General features: G+C 34.9%; 1 protein-coding gene across 3 annotated transcripts in view; it reads left to right on the plus strand.

The window, feature by feature from the left end:
- The window catches only part of AGTPBP1 (ATP/GTP binding carboxypeptidase 1), a 133,348-nt gene that overhangs the window by 96,580 nt on the left and 19,210 nt on the right, over positions 1-17,558 (plus strand). For all 3 annotated transcript variants that reach the window (XM_031447163.2, XM_010974875.3, XM_031447164.2), the window contains exons 18-23: positions 4,802-4,889; positions 8,000-8,144; positions 10,783-10,936; positions 12,001-12,181; positions 13,467-13,596; positions 14,630-14,761. In XM_031447163.2, coding sequence (XP_031303023.1) covers positions 4,802-4,889; positions 8,000-8,144; positions 10,783-10,936; positions 12,001-12,181; positions 13,467-13,596; positions 14,630-14,761 — 830 coding nt within the window. The remainder of the gene's footprint in view (positions 1-4,801; positions 4,890-7,999; positions 8,145-10,782; positions 10,937-12,000; positions 12,182-13,466; positions 13,597-14,629; positions 14,762-17,558) is intronic.

Genomic DNA, 17,558 nt, shown 5'->3' on the forward strand with positions numbered 1-17,558 from the left:
ACCTCATTTGATTGATTCTTATGGGGGCAGCCTGTTTTGTTCAGGTGGTTTCTGTTATAGTCAAGACTTCCCAAATGTAGCTCCCTTCACTGTAACCAGAATGAACCATCATTTAAAAAGTGATATAAGAATACATTGTCTTTTATAAAATTGGAACACTTCAGATAAGTCTAATATGCTCTTTGACCTCAGCCTGAACCTTGTTCCGCCTTTCCTGCAATTAAGCATTATTATGAGTTTCGTGTGCCTGGAGGAGGTGGAGGTTTCACACTGAAATGGCTTGCTGACTCCTAGGAAGAAATAGGGAAGACAGGAATCTTTTATATGTACCAGTGAAATACTTGAGTTTCAGGTATAAAGTGAAAATCTTAACATACTTCTACTTTAGAAGAACTTATATCATCATCATCATAGCAGCAGCTAACATTTATTGAAAATTTGTCATGTGCCAGGTCTTCTTTTACTGCCGACACATGGGGCACTCTTAATCCACACAACAAACAAGGGGGCAGTAGGTGGTTTAGTTATCCGCCAGGGATCATGCGTCTGACACGTGGTGACGCTGGAATCCAGACCCGGGTAGTCTGGTCACAGGCCATGTGCTCTAATCACTGTGTTGTCCTGCGTGGGGAGAAATGAGGTTAGTATTGGACTTCTCATCTCTGTCACTGGAAGCTAGAGGATAGCCAGATGTCTTTTGCAAAGTCTGTCATTCCTTTGTCACTGCCAACAGACTTCATCTTTGTGCGTGTAGAATTCAGAAAATCTGCTCCTGTGAACCCTCCCTGAGAAAAATAAGTGAAGAAAAAGATCTCAAGATGGAAGACTGGGAATTTATAAAAATGTATTAAGTAAAAACATTTTAAAAGGGGTGCCATGGGAGAAGTGAAGGCTAACTTGTCTTGGTGGGGTTGCTTGGTTATTTAATATGATACAGTTTTAGAGAAATGCCAGTTAATCTTAACTATTAGGATGGGAGGTGGAATTGAGAAGCACAGTAGAAAGCTTCCAAGTGACAGAAGGAGGAAAGGAAATGGGGAAAAAGGTAACCAAGCAAGTAGAATAAGAAGGTGTAAAGAAGGAGACGAAGCATTTAGTGACCAGTAGGAGGAAAATAAGATGGATGGAATGAAGTGCACCGTGTATCTGTCATTACTCTGAGCCGAAGTGTCCTCAAAGGCCAGATATTGAAAGTTACACAGTGTGTAGGGAAGGGACAATGTGTGTGGGTGTGTGTATTAAGTGATAAAGCTGAAATAGATGGTTGGGCAGAGATAAACTCTGTAAGTGCAAATAAAATAAAGGAAAAGTGGTAATATTAATGTCAGATAAAGAATAATTCAGGGTCAAAAGCACTGACTAGACACTGTGAATTTACAAGTTGCAGTCCTTGAAGATGCTATAATGATTACAGACCTTTTCTCATTGAGATATAATTGACATATAACATTGTATTAGTTTCAGGTGTACAACCTGATTCAATGTATACATTGTGAAATGATCACCACATTAAGTCTAGTTAACATCCATCACCTATCATCATAGTTACAGACTTTTTTTTCTTGTGCTGGGAATTCTTAAGGTCTGTTCTCTTCAACAGCTTACATACATGCACTTTAGTATTATTAACTGTAGTCACCATGTTGTATGTTGTATCACCATGACTTAGTTATTTTATAACTGGAAGTTCATACCTTTTCACCACTTTGACCAACCCCTCCATCCCCTGCCTCTGGCAGCCACCATCTGTTCTCTGTGTCTATGAATTTGTTTTTTGGCTTTTTTTAATTTTTAAATTTTTTTAAGATTCCACACATAAGCAAGATCATACAGTATTTGTCTTTCTCTCTCCAACTTATTTCACTTATCAGTGTATTGCCCTCAAGTTCCATCCATATTGTTGCAAATAGCAAGATTTCCTTCTTTTCTATGGCTAAATAATATTCCATTATACTTACATACACACACATACAATCATGCACACATTATATATATATACCACGTCTTCTTTATCCACTCATTCATCAGTGGACACTTAAGTTGCTTCCGTGTGCTGACTCTTGTTAAGTAATGCTGCGTTGAACATGGGGAGGTCCTTACGTCTTTTTGAGTTTGTTTTTTTTAAGGATAAATACGAGGGAGTGGAACTTCTGGATCATATGGTAACTCTATTTTTAATTATTTGAGCAATCTCTGTACTGTTTTCCATAGTGGCTGCACCAATTTACATTCCCACCAACAGTGCACAAGTGTTCTCTTTTCTTCACATTCTCATCAACACTTGTTATTTCTTGTCTTTCTAATAATAGCCATTCTAGCAAGTGAGAGGGGATATCTCATTGCGGTTTTGGTTTGCATTTTCCTGACGACGAGTGATGTTGAGTACCTTTTCATGTACCTGTTGGCCATCTCTGTGTCTTCTTTGGGAAGTGTCCATTCAGATCCTCTGCCCACTTTTCAGTTAGATTTTTTGCTATTGAGTTGTATGAGTTCTTCATGTATTTTGGATATTAACCCCTTATCAGATACATGATTTGCAAATATTTTCTCCCATTTGTTAGGTTGAGGTTTCATTTTGTTGATGATTTTCTTTGATGTATAGAGCACAAGCCTTTATACAACACAACAGCCATAACCACATGGCACCCACATAGGTGGAGCAAAACCTCCAAGAAATACAACCTCATTAGGGGACAGTTATTGTGAGAATTTAAAATTCAGTTCTTTAGTGGCGCTAGGCTCTTTTCCTGTGCTTAACAGCCACGTATGGCCAGTGGTGGCCACATTGGACCGTGCAGATATGAAACATTTTCATTCTGACAAAGTCCAATTGGATGGCTCTAATGTAGAAAGTACTGCAAAGGAGATCACTTTATAGACTTATGGAACACAGCTAAACTAGTATTTAGAGGAAAATAGAACACCTCTAATAACTGCATTATTTAAAATTAAAAAAGACTGAAAATAAGTTATTATTCAACTTAAGTACTCAGTTTTTAAGTACTTAAAAAATAAGTACTGAACTTAAGATACTAGAAAGATAAAAAAAAAAAATACCAAAAGAAGTAAGAGAATATTTTTAAATGTCAAAGATCACAAGATAGAAATGGAACAAACATAGAAATTCTGAAAATAGGAAAAAGTAGAGATTCTGAACAGATTAGAACTGTTGAAAAGGAAATAAAAATATATTAGTCACCATATCACGATGATATTCCAGCTGACTTATATTTACTTTAAAAAAATAGATTGTGCTTTTATTCCAATAAATGATGGACAGTTTTAAAATATATTTTCTGAAGCTAGTGTATTCTTATACCAATCCTTGGTAAAGGTAATTTTTTTAAGTAAAAGACCAATATTTAGGTGCAGAATTCTAAATGAAATTTAGTCAATTTAATCATTACCAGTAAAAGAACAGCATTTTCCTGGAATGCTAGGGTCAACATAATTTACTGCCTCAGCAGGTTAAAGGAGAAAAGCCATGTAATTCTATTAGTGGATGCTGAAATTTGATAAACTAATTAAAACACTTAAGTTTAATAGAAATTATGGAAGAAACTGCTCCAGTTATGGGAATAACCATAGCACCTACCATAGAGGGTAGTGATGAGGAGTTAATAGCTTAACATATGTAAAAAGACTTAGAACAGTGGCTGGCGCATATAAATTATTCAGTGTTAGCTCTTTTTATTATTTAAATATGATAAAGTTGGTTTGTAAAAAACAATTGGCAAATATTACATTGAATAGGAAAATATTTTGATTAAAATTATGAACAAGATAGAGTTTTGTTCTTATGGCAATATTCAGAATTGTTTTGATGTTGTTTCATGTCTCTCAATACAATAAAAGCAGAAAATAAAGTGATATAAATATTAAAAGAGGAGATAAAATATTTTAAATTGCAAATGATATGATTTACATGCCTAGAAAACCCAAGAGACTATTAAAGACTGATGAAAATACTCAGAAGTTTAACATAATGGTTCTGCAGGAAGAAAATGACTTTATCTTTAAGTTGGAATTTAAGAAAAGTCAAACTATATCTCAATAAAAATCGTCAGCCTTTCCAAGATTAAAATATGAATTTCATTAATTCCAGTTAGAAACCTAGTACATTATTTTATGAAATTGGGTAAGATGATTTTAAAGTTTATGTGGAAAGTATATTTCTAAAACTACCCGAGAAAATATACTATTTAACTCTGTGCTTGTTACCAGTCCCCCCTCCTCCCCCCTTCCTCATGCTCCCTGGTGCTATAAATCCCTGTTTGTATGGAGGAGGTTGAGGAAGAAAGCAGCCGTGCCATTTTGGTGGCGTTGTTTTCCTTACCTCAGTGTGGATGGAATCTGTGGAGAGTTAGAGAGGTGATCATACTTAACTTTTTAGTATGTTTTTGTCTGTTTCACTTGTGATAAGGAATATACATAATATATATAACATACATTCCTTGTTATTTTTATATGTAATGTGTGTTCTTTGTTATTTTTAACTGATCTAATAAGAAAAGGTAATAGAAAAAAGTTTAATGACTTCACTCATTGAAGTTATAATCCCATTTTAGTTTTTTAAAACTGGCAATAAGAACATATTGTTGATTGATTTAGGAGATTTTAAAGAAAGATCTCAGATTTTTTTAAAAATACATACTAAAAAACTAAAATGTATTTTATTTTAGCTCTCCTGAATGTTTGGTGCTTTTTACAATGGCAAGATTAATTTTTAACTCAAAAAATTCTGAAAAGAATTTTCTCTCTTTTTTTTTTTTTTTTTTTTTTGCTTCTCTCCCTGTGAAAGGTATGCAACCGCTCATGTATTCAGTTCAGGAAGCATTAAATGCCAGACCATGGTGGATTCGTGTGGGGACTGACATTTGTTACTATAAGTAAGTATTCTGAGAATAACAGGACATCAGTTTACAGAAGGAAATATTAACTTCATCCTATTTCAACTTAAAAGTAAAAGGTAGAGTTATTGTGTTCTTTGCATTGTGGCGATATGCTTTAGTGTTACTTCTAACAGAGTTTTTAAAATTTGAGATCCATTTAAGGGGCATATTTAGTGGAAGTAAAATGTGTTTATATAGACAGACAGACTTCAGTCCAAATCTTGTCTCCCCTACTTAGATGTGTCTTCAACTGTTTTAGCTTTAAAATTCTGAAAACTTCATTGAATAAGACCGAAATTAGAAATTCTAGGAAATAATTTACAGCGCTTTTTTGGTTGCTCCGATGATATTAAGTATACTTCTTATCGCTTCTGCACGCAAATGTCTGCCTCATTTTAACTTCCAAAATAGTTTACCTGGAGCTGTATTCCACAGTTACTTTGTTTCAGCTTTGACGTCAAATAGGTGATGACTTATCAAGTTAGAAATACGTGCTAGAGATCATTTATTGCTTCCATGAAATAATTGGACTGTTCTTCAACGTCATGTCCAAGTAATCTAGGGTTATCATATGCCTTGCTTCCTATGTTTACTGTTTCTGCATGTAATGTTTCAAGATAACTTTCATCCACTATTTCCTCTGTTAATAGACATCCCTTTTTCTTCTCTGTCATTCATCTTAATCCTGGCACTTCTGTTTAGTGGGTTTTGACTTTTTATGTTTTATATTGTGCTTATTAACTTACACTAGTACCCTTTCTCTTTTAGTTTCTTCAGTTAGAGGAGGAAGACTTCTAACATTAAGCTGTTTTTAACGGTTTAGTCATTGCTTTGGAAAAACCTAGGGCGTAGGTACTGTTACTTCCTCAGAAAGAAATGTCCCTTGGACTTCATCTCAGTAGGGTTTCCCCCCTTTTATTAGCAAAATAAATAGTAAATCAATGAGGAACAGAAGTAAAAGTTTATATGTGATTTATCTTCCCCTGAATAAATTTCATGTTTCTTTTAATGCTAGGCTAATATAAAAATACTCTCATCATTTATTTCTTTCTCATAAAGTTGGAGTGAGGAAGTGATGATGTGAAAAGTGCTTGGTTAGATTTTGGCAGACTGATTTAATTTGTTAGAGGATGAAACAGCTTTTTCTCAGAAAGTGTTATTTCTTTCATGCTCTGCTTTTGCACAGTAGAAATCATCAATCAATGATTTCATGCTGTAAAATGAATGGTCAAAGCATGACAGGTGGTTGTTCTACGTAAGAGGTGATGTCAAGGCTTTTTGTCTGTTTAGTTTTTATTTTTTCTTTTGGCTACTTCCAGAGCTGGAATTGGAACTCAGGCCAGTTCAACAGAGACATATTAACCACTTTCTACCTAACAAGCACTGTTCTAGTTGCTTTCCTCAAGCCTGAAATCCAGATAGTGGGGATTAAAATCTACTGCATTTGCATCGTCTCTTAACTTCGTGTTGCCCAAGGCCTCTCATACTTGTTTGTCTCATCTTTAAAATGAGAATTAAACTGCCTTCCATGAGTATATGAGAGGACATAACCTATGGACTGCCGTGTGTGGCTGTAGCATGGTGTAGCTGTAGTCTGGTGGCAAAAATACCTCTTCAATTAGATGTTACATTTTGTGGGGGGAATGAGTTGGCAGGATCTACTTCTAGACCTTATTTTGAATTTTTCTCAACCCTTAGCACTCTGTCATTGAGTCAAGATATAGTGGTTAAGTTAATGAAGACAATCTAATTTGTTTTAGGTCAGTGTTCTTTTATTTTCATTAATAACAAGCTTGATTTTTTACAAAATTGTATTAGAAAGCCTGATCCCAGACTAGTTCTAAGAATGTGCTCTACCTTGAATGCCTTTGTGCATGAGTAAATAATCTAGAGGCCCTGGATTTTCCTTCAGTTCATGGCTTAAAAAATACCCAGTGATTTGGAATTTTAGAAATTAAGTTGATTGACAAAGTCATCTTTAGTTCATTATACGCCAGTGATATTTTAAGTCTGGCAAGTAATATGTGGTTTTAAAAGCTTTTTATTAGGGAAATCTCCAGACATTTACAAAAGCAGGTAACAGGACAATGAGGCCCCCGTGTATGCATCGTTCAGTCTCAACAGTGATCAGCACGTGGTTTTGTTTTAGCTACACTTTCACCCCTCCTTCCACACTGAGTTTTTTTAAAGCATTTCCAGATACAGTTTATCCACAAAATCTCAAAAGCTTTTGTCTTTTAGAGATACATATTTAAGACAGTTTAACCACAATGCCATTATCATACTGAAGAAAATTCCTTAATATGATAAAATATCCAGGCAATGTTCAGATTTCCTCAGTTGTCTCATAAATGTTACTTTATAGTTGGTTTGTTTCAATCAGTCCAACCAAGGGACCCCACATTGCATTTGATTTTTGTGGATATGTCCCTTGAGTCTCAATTTATAGGCCTCCTTTTTCTCTTTTTAAATTTCTCCTTTATTTATTGAAGAAACTAGATCACTCATTTGTCATGCAGGATTTTCCGCATTTTGGACTTTGCTGATTTCAGCCCTGAGGTGTTAATGAATTCTTCTATCCCACCGATTTCTTACAAACCAGTAGTTAGATCTAGAAGCCTGATCAACTTTAGGTTTGATTTTCGACGAGAATACTTCATAGATGGTGCAGGGAATTCCTATTGCATCACATCAGGAAGCATATAATCTCTGGTTATTTCCTTTTTGTAATCTTAAAGTTGATTAGTGAATTCAGGAATTGTCATCTGATCCATCAGCCTTTCATCTAACGGTTGTCACAGCCATTGGTGATCCCTGCCAGATCCAGTTATGTGTATGGCTAGCAAAGAATGGGGATCTAAAACTTTATTGACATGCAGAGCAGTAACTATTTAATTCATAAATCCAGGAGTGGAAAGTTATGATGTTGGCTGATAGCAATTAACTGCTTTATTAATACCAAGTCTATTTTTTAAGGGTATTTAAGTTACACTTTTTACAAATGATGGTTTTTCTTTTTTTCCTGAAATTCTGTTTAATAAAATAGCAAGAAAAATCAGAATTTTGGTGTGGATGAAATAAACACGTTTTATGCTCTTCTACTGCAGAAATCACTTCTCAAGAAGTTCGGTTGCTGCAGGCGGGCAGAAGGGGAAGTCCTACTACACAATTACATTCACTGTCAGTTTCCCGCATAAGGATGATGTGTGCTACTTTGCCTATCACTATCCGTACACGTATTCGACTTTGCAGGTGAGAACTCACTGAGTTGCACTGTGACCGTTACTGTGTTACATGTATATGTGTCAGATAACTGAAGAAACATTGCTTTAATTAATATTTTAATAAGATTAAAAAAAAAAAGATCCAGTGTTAACAGTTTCAGGAAATAATACAATATTTGTTGTAATCAGTAAAGTAAAATGGGAATGTGGTCTTTATTTTTATTTAATAGAGATACTCCGGAAATTTGACGTGATTTTTACTTGCCATCTTTGGGTAAAAATCTAGAAATCACAATTTACAGATTTTAACTAGATGAGATTTCCACTTGTTTAATGAGAAGCATTGAATCTCGCAGAAAACAGTAGAAAAATATGGATGCAATATAAGTTTTTCTGTAGGGGATTCATTACTTCTAATGGTTTAATATGGAGTCCTAGATCCAGATTGCTTAGAATGTGGGGTATAAGAGTTGTTTTGTAGGTTCTTTTGAGATTTTTTGATTATTTGCATTGTAAAACAAAGAACTCAAGTAATTCCTGGGGCAGATTTATTTTCAGAACAGAATGTCTGTCCTAATGATCAAGGATATGATCATCTTAGAACCCAGAAAGAAATTTGAGCACTGTGATTAGAAACAAGCTTCCAAATTATTAGACAGAAGAAATGAGAGGAAAATATAGTCCACAGAGCAGAAGAGATGTCAAGGCTGAGAGCATTAAATGAGGCTCACTTTATTTTAATAAGGTTACAACCCACAGTGAAGGTATAATCAGTTCTCTTTCTGCGTGACTAACATAGCATCAGAAACGTAGTGTTGTCATTTACATGGTTATGTTACTGTCCTTTACTGATGTTACCTTTTTAATATAGTTCAAATTTCCATACTTTCTTCCAGTCCCACTGCCACAACCAGGCATTACCTTTGTTCCTCACCTGGACTCCTGCCAACTTCTTTATAACTGGTGTCCTAGAACTCACATTTATCCCCACACTGTAGCAAGAGGGCTCTTTGATGGCAAATCTAATCGTATAAATCCCCTGCTTAAAACCCCTTAGTAATTTGCCTTGCCGTTTGTATGAAGTCTAAAATTCTTACCATGGTTCATTCAGTCATTTTTCTACTCCTTCGCACAGTTTTTTTGTTTGTTTGTTTTTGTTTTTGTTTTTTTTTGCCATTTCCTCATACTGTTTGAGCTGTTATTTACTTAATATTTATCTTTAAATAGACTTTAAAATATTTCACTCTTTAAAGATTATCCTCATCCAAAGTTAATACCTGTGGAATTACAGGTTTAATATGCTAGACTTTTTTTTTTTTCCTAATTCTCAGTAAAATACATATCTATTAAACATTTTTAAAGATTGTGCACATGTCACTTAGCTGTCTTAATGTTACCCAGTGGCACAAACACTGTGCTCTGGGAAGGACTGGTCTGCCAGGCCCTTCATTCTGTGTTAAATTCTTGACTTTTCACCTTTTCTTTCTGGTCTAGCTCTCATGAATCTTTTTCAGGTCTTTGAAATGCCCTTCTTCTTTCTTATTTTGTAGTCTTCCTTTGTTCTTTCCTTCTGCCTACAGCACACTTTCCATCCCTTTTACTCACCCTTTGGATGTCACTTTAAGTGTAGTTTTTTTCTGGAAGACCTTCCTCACTGCCCAGCCTCGGCAAGTCTCCTCTACCTTTATTCTGAGTTTTCATAGCGCTCTATATTTTTTCTAGGCTAGGGTCCATTTATTCATTGTTGTATCCCCAGAGGGCACAGTTTCAGTCCCTGAAATAGTGACCGTGCAGTAAATCATGATTATGTGAATGAACATAGGCCAAAGTTTGGAAACCAGCTAAGTATCTTAAAATAAGGGATGGAACAGTTTATTTCTGGTGTAACCATAGACTAAAACCATTAAAACTCGTATTTTCAAAAGACATTCAACATGTTTAATGATGTGGTATAGCATGTATAATTATGAGTATACTTAAGTGTATGTATAAATTATTAAGTGATAACATCAGATGATAAAGTCTTATATATAATTACATATAACTGTACATATGACTGTTTATTTGTTAGTTGACATTCGTTAGTAGTAATCTAGGTGATGCAATTATGGGTGTTTTTAATTTCTTCTTGTACCTTCTGTCTCTTCGAGACATTTTATAATGAATCTGTATTAATCTTGAAATCAGGAAAAACGGTTTAAAAACATGCCGCACGATTTTCACTCTCCATATTTTAGGTTGTTGTTGCAGTTCTACGGTCATAAAATTTCAAAATTCAGAAGGCTTTGAAAGCTATAAAAATGTTTGCATAAGCCGTTTGGCAGCAAAGCCTGGCCTGAATTGATGTGAGCTTATTTAGGATATTGATTCCATTTAGAGTGACTCTTCGTAGGTTTTGCTGCAGAAATAATAATGTGCTTGTTACAGGCTGCTGTCGCTGACCCCACTGGTATTATTGCCCAGTTAATGAGCAAGGATATCTATCCCCTCTCTCAAGTTCCCCCAATACTGACACTTAACTGCGTTTGGACCCTTGAGGGCTTCAGAGACGGGGTTAGGAACCGGATTCACTTTGAGTCATGTGGAGATCTGGGTGCACTTACTTCTACTTCTCACAGGGTTTTTTTTTTAATGATTGTATACTTTGCTTTTAACTTTTTATTAAGATGCATCTTCAAAAATTGGAATCCGCACACAATCCTCAGCAAATCTATTTTCGGAAAGATGTGTTGTGTGAAACCCTGTCTGGAAACAGCTGTCCCTTGGTGACTATAACAGCAATGCCAGAGTCTAATTACTATGAACACATCTGTCAATTCAGTAAGTTTGTTTTCTTCTCTCACATGCCAGTCCTGCTTACTCGGTCGTCGTTGCCTCATGTGTACTCGGCGAGGTGGGTAACGCCAGGAGCAGGCATCAGGAGGCTTGGGTGCTGGTCTTGGTCCCGGTACTGCCTAGCCCTGGGCCTGCTTCTGGGCCTCGGTCCCCTCATCTGGAAAATGAGGGAGCTGCCCGAGATGCTCCGGGAGGTCTCTTTTGATACTGGTATTCTGCAGTTCTTATCCTTAGAAGTCATACCCAAAGCATAATATGACAACTTATCTTAAGAGTTCCTGTAATAATACCATCAATTAAACAATTTACAACTAATCTTATGTGTAAATAAAACTGCCAGAAACCTATCAAGTGTTGTGATACCAGTACTGAATAGCTGCTTGTTTTCCTCTGCCATTTATATTTTAAAAATTGCTTCAAAAGTACAGCTATGATTAAAAAAAAAAATAAGAGAACTGTTCTAATTTTGAAAAGAAGATAAAATACTTTCAGGAAAGAGAGCTTGCTGTGCGTGCAAATATGAGCAGGTGAATGGAATGATCATTTTGCAGACTTGTGTGTCTAACTGTATAGTGAAAAATATTTTTCTTTATGAATCTCTGAGCAGATATACCTTCTTTTCTGTGCTTATCATAGTGACTGTGTGGCAGAAATCAAATTATATGTTCCTTCTTTTCCCCATGACTTTATGAAAAATAAATTATCTCATCTGTATTTCTCCAGCTACTTATTCTTCATGAAACCAAAACGATAGTTAAGAACTAACTTTATATATGAGATTAATCACTGGGAAATAAATAAGCGATTCAAATACTGTTTGTTGTGTTATGTTCATGGAAGACATGGCTTATGCGGGTTTTGCCTCTGTTTTCTCTGTGGGGCTAGTGCAGCGCTCCTACGTGGTAGGTGCACAGTGCGTGCCACCATGACGTTACATCAGTGTTCACAACTGATCAGTGAGTGGGAGTATTTCTAAAGCCCCAGAGTCAAACATCGTACAGACTTTTAGTACCTGTTCATTTTAATTTGAGGTTTTATGTGTACTTTAGGAAATCGCCCTTACATTTTCTTATCTGCTCGGGTACATCCTGGAGAAACTAATGCAAGTTGGGTAATGAAAGGAACACTGGAGTATCTCATGAGTAATAACCCTACTGCTCAGAGCTTACGAGAATCCTATATTTTTAAAATTGTCCCTATGCTAAATCCAGATGGTGTCATCAATGGAAAGTAAGTTAAGCAAGAATTATAGAAATATTATGGATTTTTTGTGGCTGTTCTGTATACACTTGTTGAAATAGTAGCATCCAGGTTTTTCTAGAACAAAAAAAAATTTTGTGGGCAATTAATCTAAGATAAAATTTGTGATGAAAATGTAATTTGTATATTAGTAGTGGTATGACATTTTGAGAAATTCTGTGTCTAATCGTGAGAATATGATTTCATAAAATGTGTGTCTAGCTTGAATTGTTTTAGAAAAATCACAGTGTTAGCATATGAGAAAGATTTTTAACATGTCCCCTTATAGTCCTTTCTTTTTTTAAGTTTGTCAGTGGCACGATCTTAGGTTGTCCCAAGATTTAGAATCTTCTGGGATCTGTTTCCACTGACATGGAATATTGGTTCCATCTGCTGACCCCTCCGTGGTATGAGGAGGAATTCCTTTAGAGTGGAGACACTGGAAGGTTTCTTTTTAAGTGGAGGTGGCTTATAGTTAGTATGGTTTATTTATTATGTCAATTAGACCAAGGTCTCTTTAGTGCTTCTGAAAGGTAGGATTTAGTCTAGCGGTCATGGACATCTCCAAAGTCAAGGATACCATGTTTTATTTATTCAAAGGTACATGAATATTTCTCATATTTTATGAAATTTTTGAATTAAAAATAGAATGATTTCTTTTTAGGTACTATGTTATGATTATGGAACTAAAATGAGATTTTATGTCTAGTTTTAAATCAGAAATTTATTGACCAGTTAGAATTCTGTTTATATTTCTCTTATCACTATCTGATTGCTTAAATTTTTGCTCAGTGGCTTTAATACTTAATGCCTATGATTAAATGAAATGTATTTGAATTTTTATAGGAGTGTATACTCTTTATATACTTTCTTGGAAGGAGGGCCCAGACAGCATTTATAATAATAACTAATAACCGAAATACAGAATATTAGCATAAGAAATGATTGTTATGTAGTCAGAATGGAAAATATGACCATGAATAAATTTTATGGAGTATAGAAAAAAAAATCCAGAATGGAGAATTTTTTTCTATAGCTTGAAAAATTTAACCTATAAAACTAAAAGCTTACCACAGTTAAATGCATGTAATACAAGATCTTGCACATAGCAAATGCTTAATAAATGTTTACTCAGTGATATTATAGTATCCATTCTGGTGAGCCCACCATTTATACTTGACATACTTAGTGGAATAGAATCATAAAATTAAATCAAATTTATGTAAGAGCTTATTGATGACAGTGTTTGTCTATTGTTACGTTTACATATGTGTAGTCACCGGTGTTCTTTAAGTGGAGAGGATTTGAATAGACAGTGGCAAAGTCCAAATCCAGATTTGCATCCAACAATTTACCACGCCAAGGGTCTGCTGCAATACTTGGCTGCCGTGAAGCGTTTACCGCTGGTAAGTGGCACTGTTTGTCTGTGTAGTCAAAGAAGTGGTTTTGTTGATGAATTACTTAATATTTTGTACATTATTTTCTGGTTGTAAAAGCTGTGTGTTAATTTCAAAAGCAATTTCTTTAAAATATCTTTTGTTATCAGTCACTCTTGTATTAATTACGGTGTAAAATTCATGTGATGTATCCATATTCTTATTTCGTCAGGTTTAATTTTTATAATTCTCATGAGCCTTTTACTTTACTTTTTCATTTATGAATATTGGTAACTCCTGGTTGTAAGTCTCAGGTACTTAACGTCACTGTTTGAACAAGGTAAAAGTATGTATCTTTCAGATTCTCAAACTAGTAGAAGCTTATTTCTGATCTCTTTAGCCTGTTCTCAAGCAGGTCTCAAGTGTGCCTGAAAGACGGTATAGACGTGGTAGGAGACTCTCCTGAACTACGTATACATGTATTTCTGCTGTTTTTGGCAGCTTTTGTTTAGAGTGTGTCCATTATATTAGTGTTTAAATGAGGTGATCTTCCTTTGGGGAGGATAGGACACTTTGCAGAGGGGCAAAATTGACATGCAAGCCTGTCCTTCATTTTTCATTTTTAAAATGATGATCTTAAAAATTAATTTGAAACCATACCCCCTTCAAAAAGTATTTTTCATAGGAGCATTTTTATGGTCTTTTAAATTAGGTAAATATTTTAACAACCCTTGGGGCAGTGATGAGTGCAGCTGTAGATTTGATCTATAATTGAATTTATTATTTTTAAAATGATAAACAGTAGATACAAAAGAAAGAGCGGAACTCGTGACTTAATGCAGGACCTGCAAAGGATTTAGCCACTCTAGAATTATTCATAGGTCCTTTCCAAAACTAAATATGTATTATAACTTTTATTGATTCTACTTGTTAAATGGTGGCTCAGTTATAGTAAAGGGACCAGGGAACACGGAGCTGTTTATTGGTTTGATACTAACCAGCTTTACTTGGCAATATACGAATTTGAATGATCTTAATTTTTAAAATACATTATGTTTTCAAGGTTTATTGTGATTATCATGGCCACTCCCGAAAGAAGAATGTATTTATGTATGGATGCAGCATCAAAGAGACAGTGTGGCACACCAGTGACAATGCAGCTTCGTGTGATGTTGTGGAAGATGTGGGATACAGGGTAATTATTACAGCTAAGGAGGGAATTTTGAATTTCGAACGTGCGTAAAACTACAGAAAATAACTTAACTTATATGACTGCTCAGATCCAGTAACTCGTTCCATTTGGTTATTTTGTTTTTAATTTTGCACTTAAAATGTTTCTTCTAAAATTTCTTAGGATGTATACCCTGGAGTGGAATTCCTGGATCATATAGTAGTTCTTTTTTAGTTTTTTTTTGAGAAACTTCCATGCTGTTTCCCACAGTGTCTGCACCAACTTACATTCCCACCAACAGTGTGGGAGGGTTCCCTATTCTCCACATCCTCGATAACGTTTGTTATTTGTGTTCTTTTTGAGGACAGCCATTCTGATATATATGAGATGATATCTCACTGTGGTTTTGATCTGTAATTCCCTGATGATTAGCAATGTTGAGCATATTTTCACATATATCTTCTTTGGAAAAATGTCTACTCATGTCCTTTGCCCATTTTTTAATTGGGTTGTTTTTTGTTTGTTTGTTTATTGAATTGTATGAGCTGTTTGTATAACATTTATACATCCTTGTAATATTAAGGATGTTAAATCCCTTTCGGTCATATCATTTGTGAATATTTTCTCCCATCTGAAGGTTGTCTTCATTTTGTCAGTAGTTTCCTTTGCTGTGCAAAAGCTTTTAAATTTAATTAGATCCTATTTATTTATTTTTGCTTTGGTTTCCTTTGCCTGAAGAGGCAGATTCAAAAAAATTTGCTGCAACTGACATCACAGAGTGTTCTGCCTATATTTTCTTCTGTGAGTTTTATGGTTTCCAGTTTTAGATTTTGGTCTGTAATCCATTTTGAGTTTGCTTTGTATATGGTGTAAGGAGATGTTCTGATTTCATTCTTTTGCAGGCAGCTGTCCAGTTCTCTTAGCACCACTTGTTGAAGAGACTGTCTTTTCCCCATTGTACGTTTTTGCCTCCTCTGTTGTAGCTTAGTTGACTGTATGTTAGCAGGTTTATTCCTGGGCTCTTTGTTCTGTTCCATTGATCCTGAAACGTATCTGTTTTTGTGCCAGTGCCATCCTGTTTTGATTACGGTGGCCTTGCAGTATAGTCTGAAGTCAGGAAGTGGGATACCTCCCGATTTTTTATTTTCCTCAGGATTGCTTTGGCTACTTGGGGGCCTTTTGTGGTACCATATAAATTTTAGGATTACTTGTTGTACTTCTGTGAAAAATGTCCTGGGTATTTTGATAGGGATTGCCTTAAATCTGTAGATTGCTTTGGGTAGTATGGACATTTTAACAATATTAATTTTTCCAATTCATGACTGCAGATATTTTCCCGTTTCTTTGTATCATCTTCAGTTTCCTTAATTAGAGTAATTTAATTGTCAGAATATAGATCTTTCAGTTTATTCCTAGATATTTTATTCTTTTCAATGTGATTTTAAATGGAATTAGTTTCAGATTCCCAAACTAATGATAGTTCATTATTAACGTATAGAAAAGCAACAGATTTCTGTAATTTAATCCTGTTAGAAAAATCCCGATAAACAACCTAACCTACCATCTAAAGGAATTAGAAAAAGAACAACCAAAACTCAAAGTTAGCAAAAAGAAGGAAATAATAAAAATCAGAGCGGAAACAAAATTGAAACTACCCCCCCCCCGCGAAAAAAAAAAAAAAAGACTAATGAAAGCAGGAGCTGGGTTTTTTTTTTTTTTTAAGAGATAAACAAAATTGAGCCTTTATCCAGGCTCATTAATAAGAGAGAGATAGAAAAATAAACAAAATAAGTGAAAGAGGAGAAATTACAACCAATATCACAGAGATACAAAAAAAAAATCATTAAAGAATACTATGAACACTATGGCAACAAATTGGACAACCTGAAAGAAATGGATAAATTCCTAGAAACATACAATCTTCTAAAACTTAATCAGGAAGAAATAGATTATCTGAAGAGACCAATCACTAGTAGGGAAATTGAATCAGTAATCAAAAAACTCCTAGCACACAAAAGTCTGGGACCTGATGGCTTCACAGGGGATTTCTGTCTAACATACAAAGAAGAGTTAATACCTATCCTTCTTCAATTATTTCAAAAAAAAATGAAGAGGAAGGAACACTCCAAATTCATTCTATGAGGACAGCATTAATTACCCTGATACCAAAACCAGAAAGACACTGCCAAAAAAAAAAAGATTACAGGCCAATATCTCTGGTGAATATAGATGCAAAAATCCTCAACTAAATATTAACAAACTGAATCCATCAATATATAAAAAGGACCATACACCATGACACCACGTTAACAAAAGGAGATCAATCGTTGTAATCCACTGTGCTAAAAAAGGAAGGATAAAAATCACATTGTTATCTCAGTAGATTCACGAAAGCCATTTGACATAATTCAACATCCATTCATGATAAAAACTCTCATCAAAGTTGGTATTTTGAGGGAAAGTATCTCAATTTAATAAAGGGCGTTTATGATAAACCCACAGCAAATATCATACTCAGTGGTGAAAAGCTGAAAGCTTTTCCTCTAAAAATGCTTTTCATGTTTAGATTTTTAATCTATTTGGAATTTATTTTTACATGAAATGTGGGGATCTAATTCTGGTTTCCCCACGTATAACCAGTTTTCTCAGCACCATTTATTAAACAGTGCCTCCTTCCTCTGCAGATTTTATCAAGCTGTTACATACCTTGTTTCCACATGTATGGGTGTGTCTTGGGGTTTGCCTAGGACTGAAAAGAGATGCTTTGTATCCTGTGTGCTTTTCATTCTGCACAGTGTCTCTTCTACTATATTTATGCCTA

This window comes from Camelus dromedarius, chromosome 10, assembly GCF_036321535.1.
Source record: "Camelus dromedarius isolate mCamDro1 chromosome 10, mCamDro1.pat, whole genome shotgun sequence".
NCBI lineage: Eukaryota > Metazoa > Chordata > Mammalia > Artiodactyla > Camelidae > Camelus > Camelus dromedarius.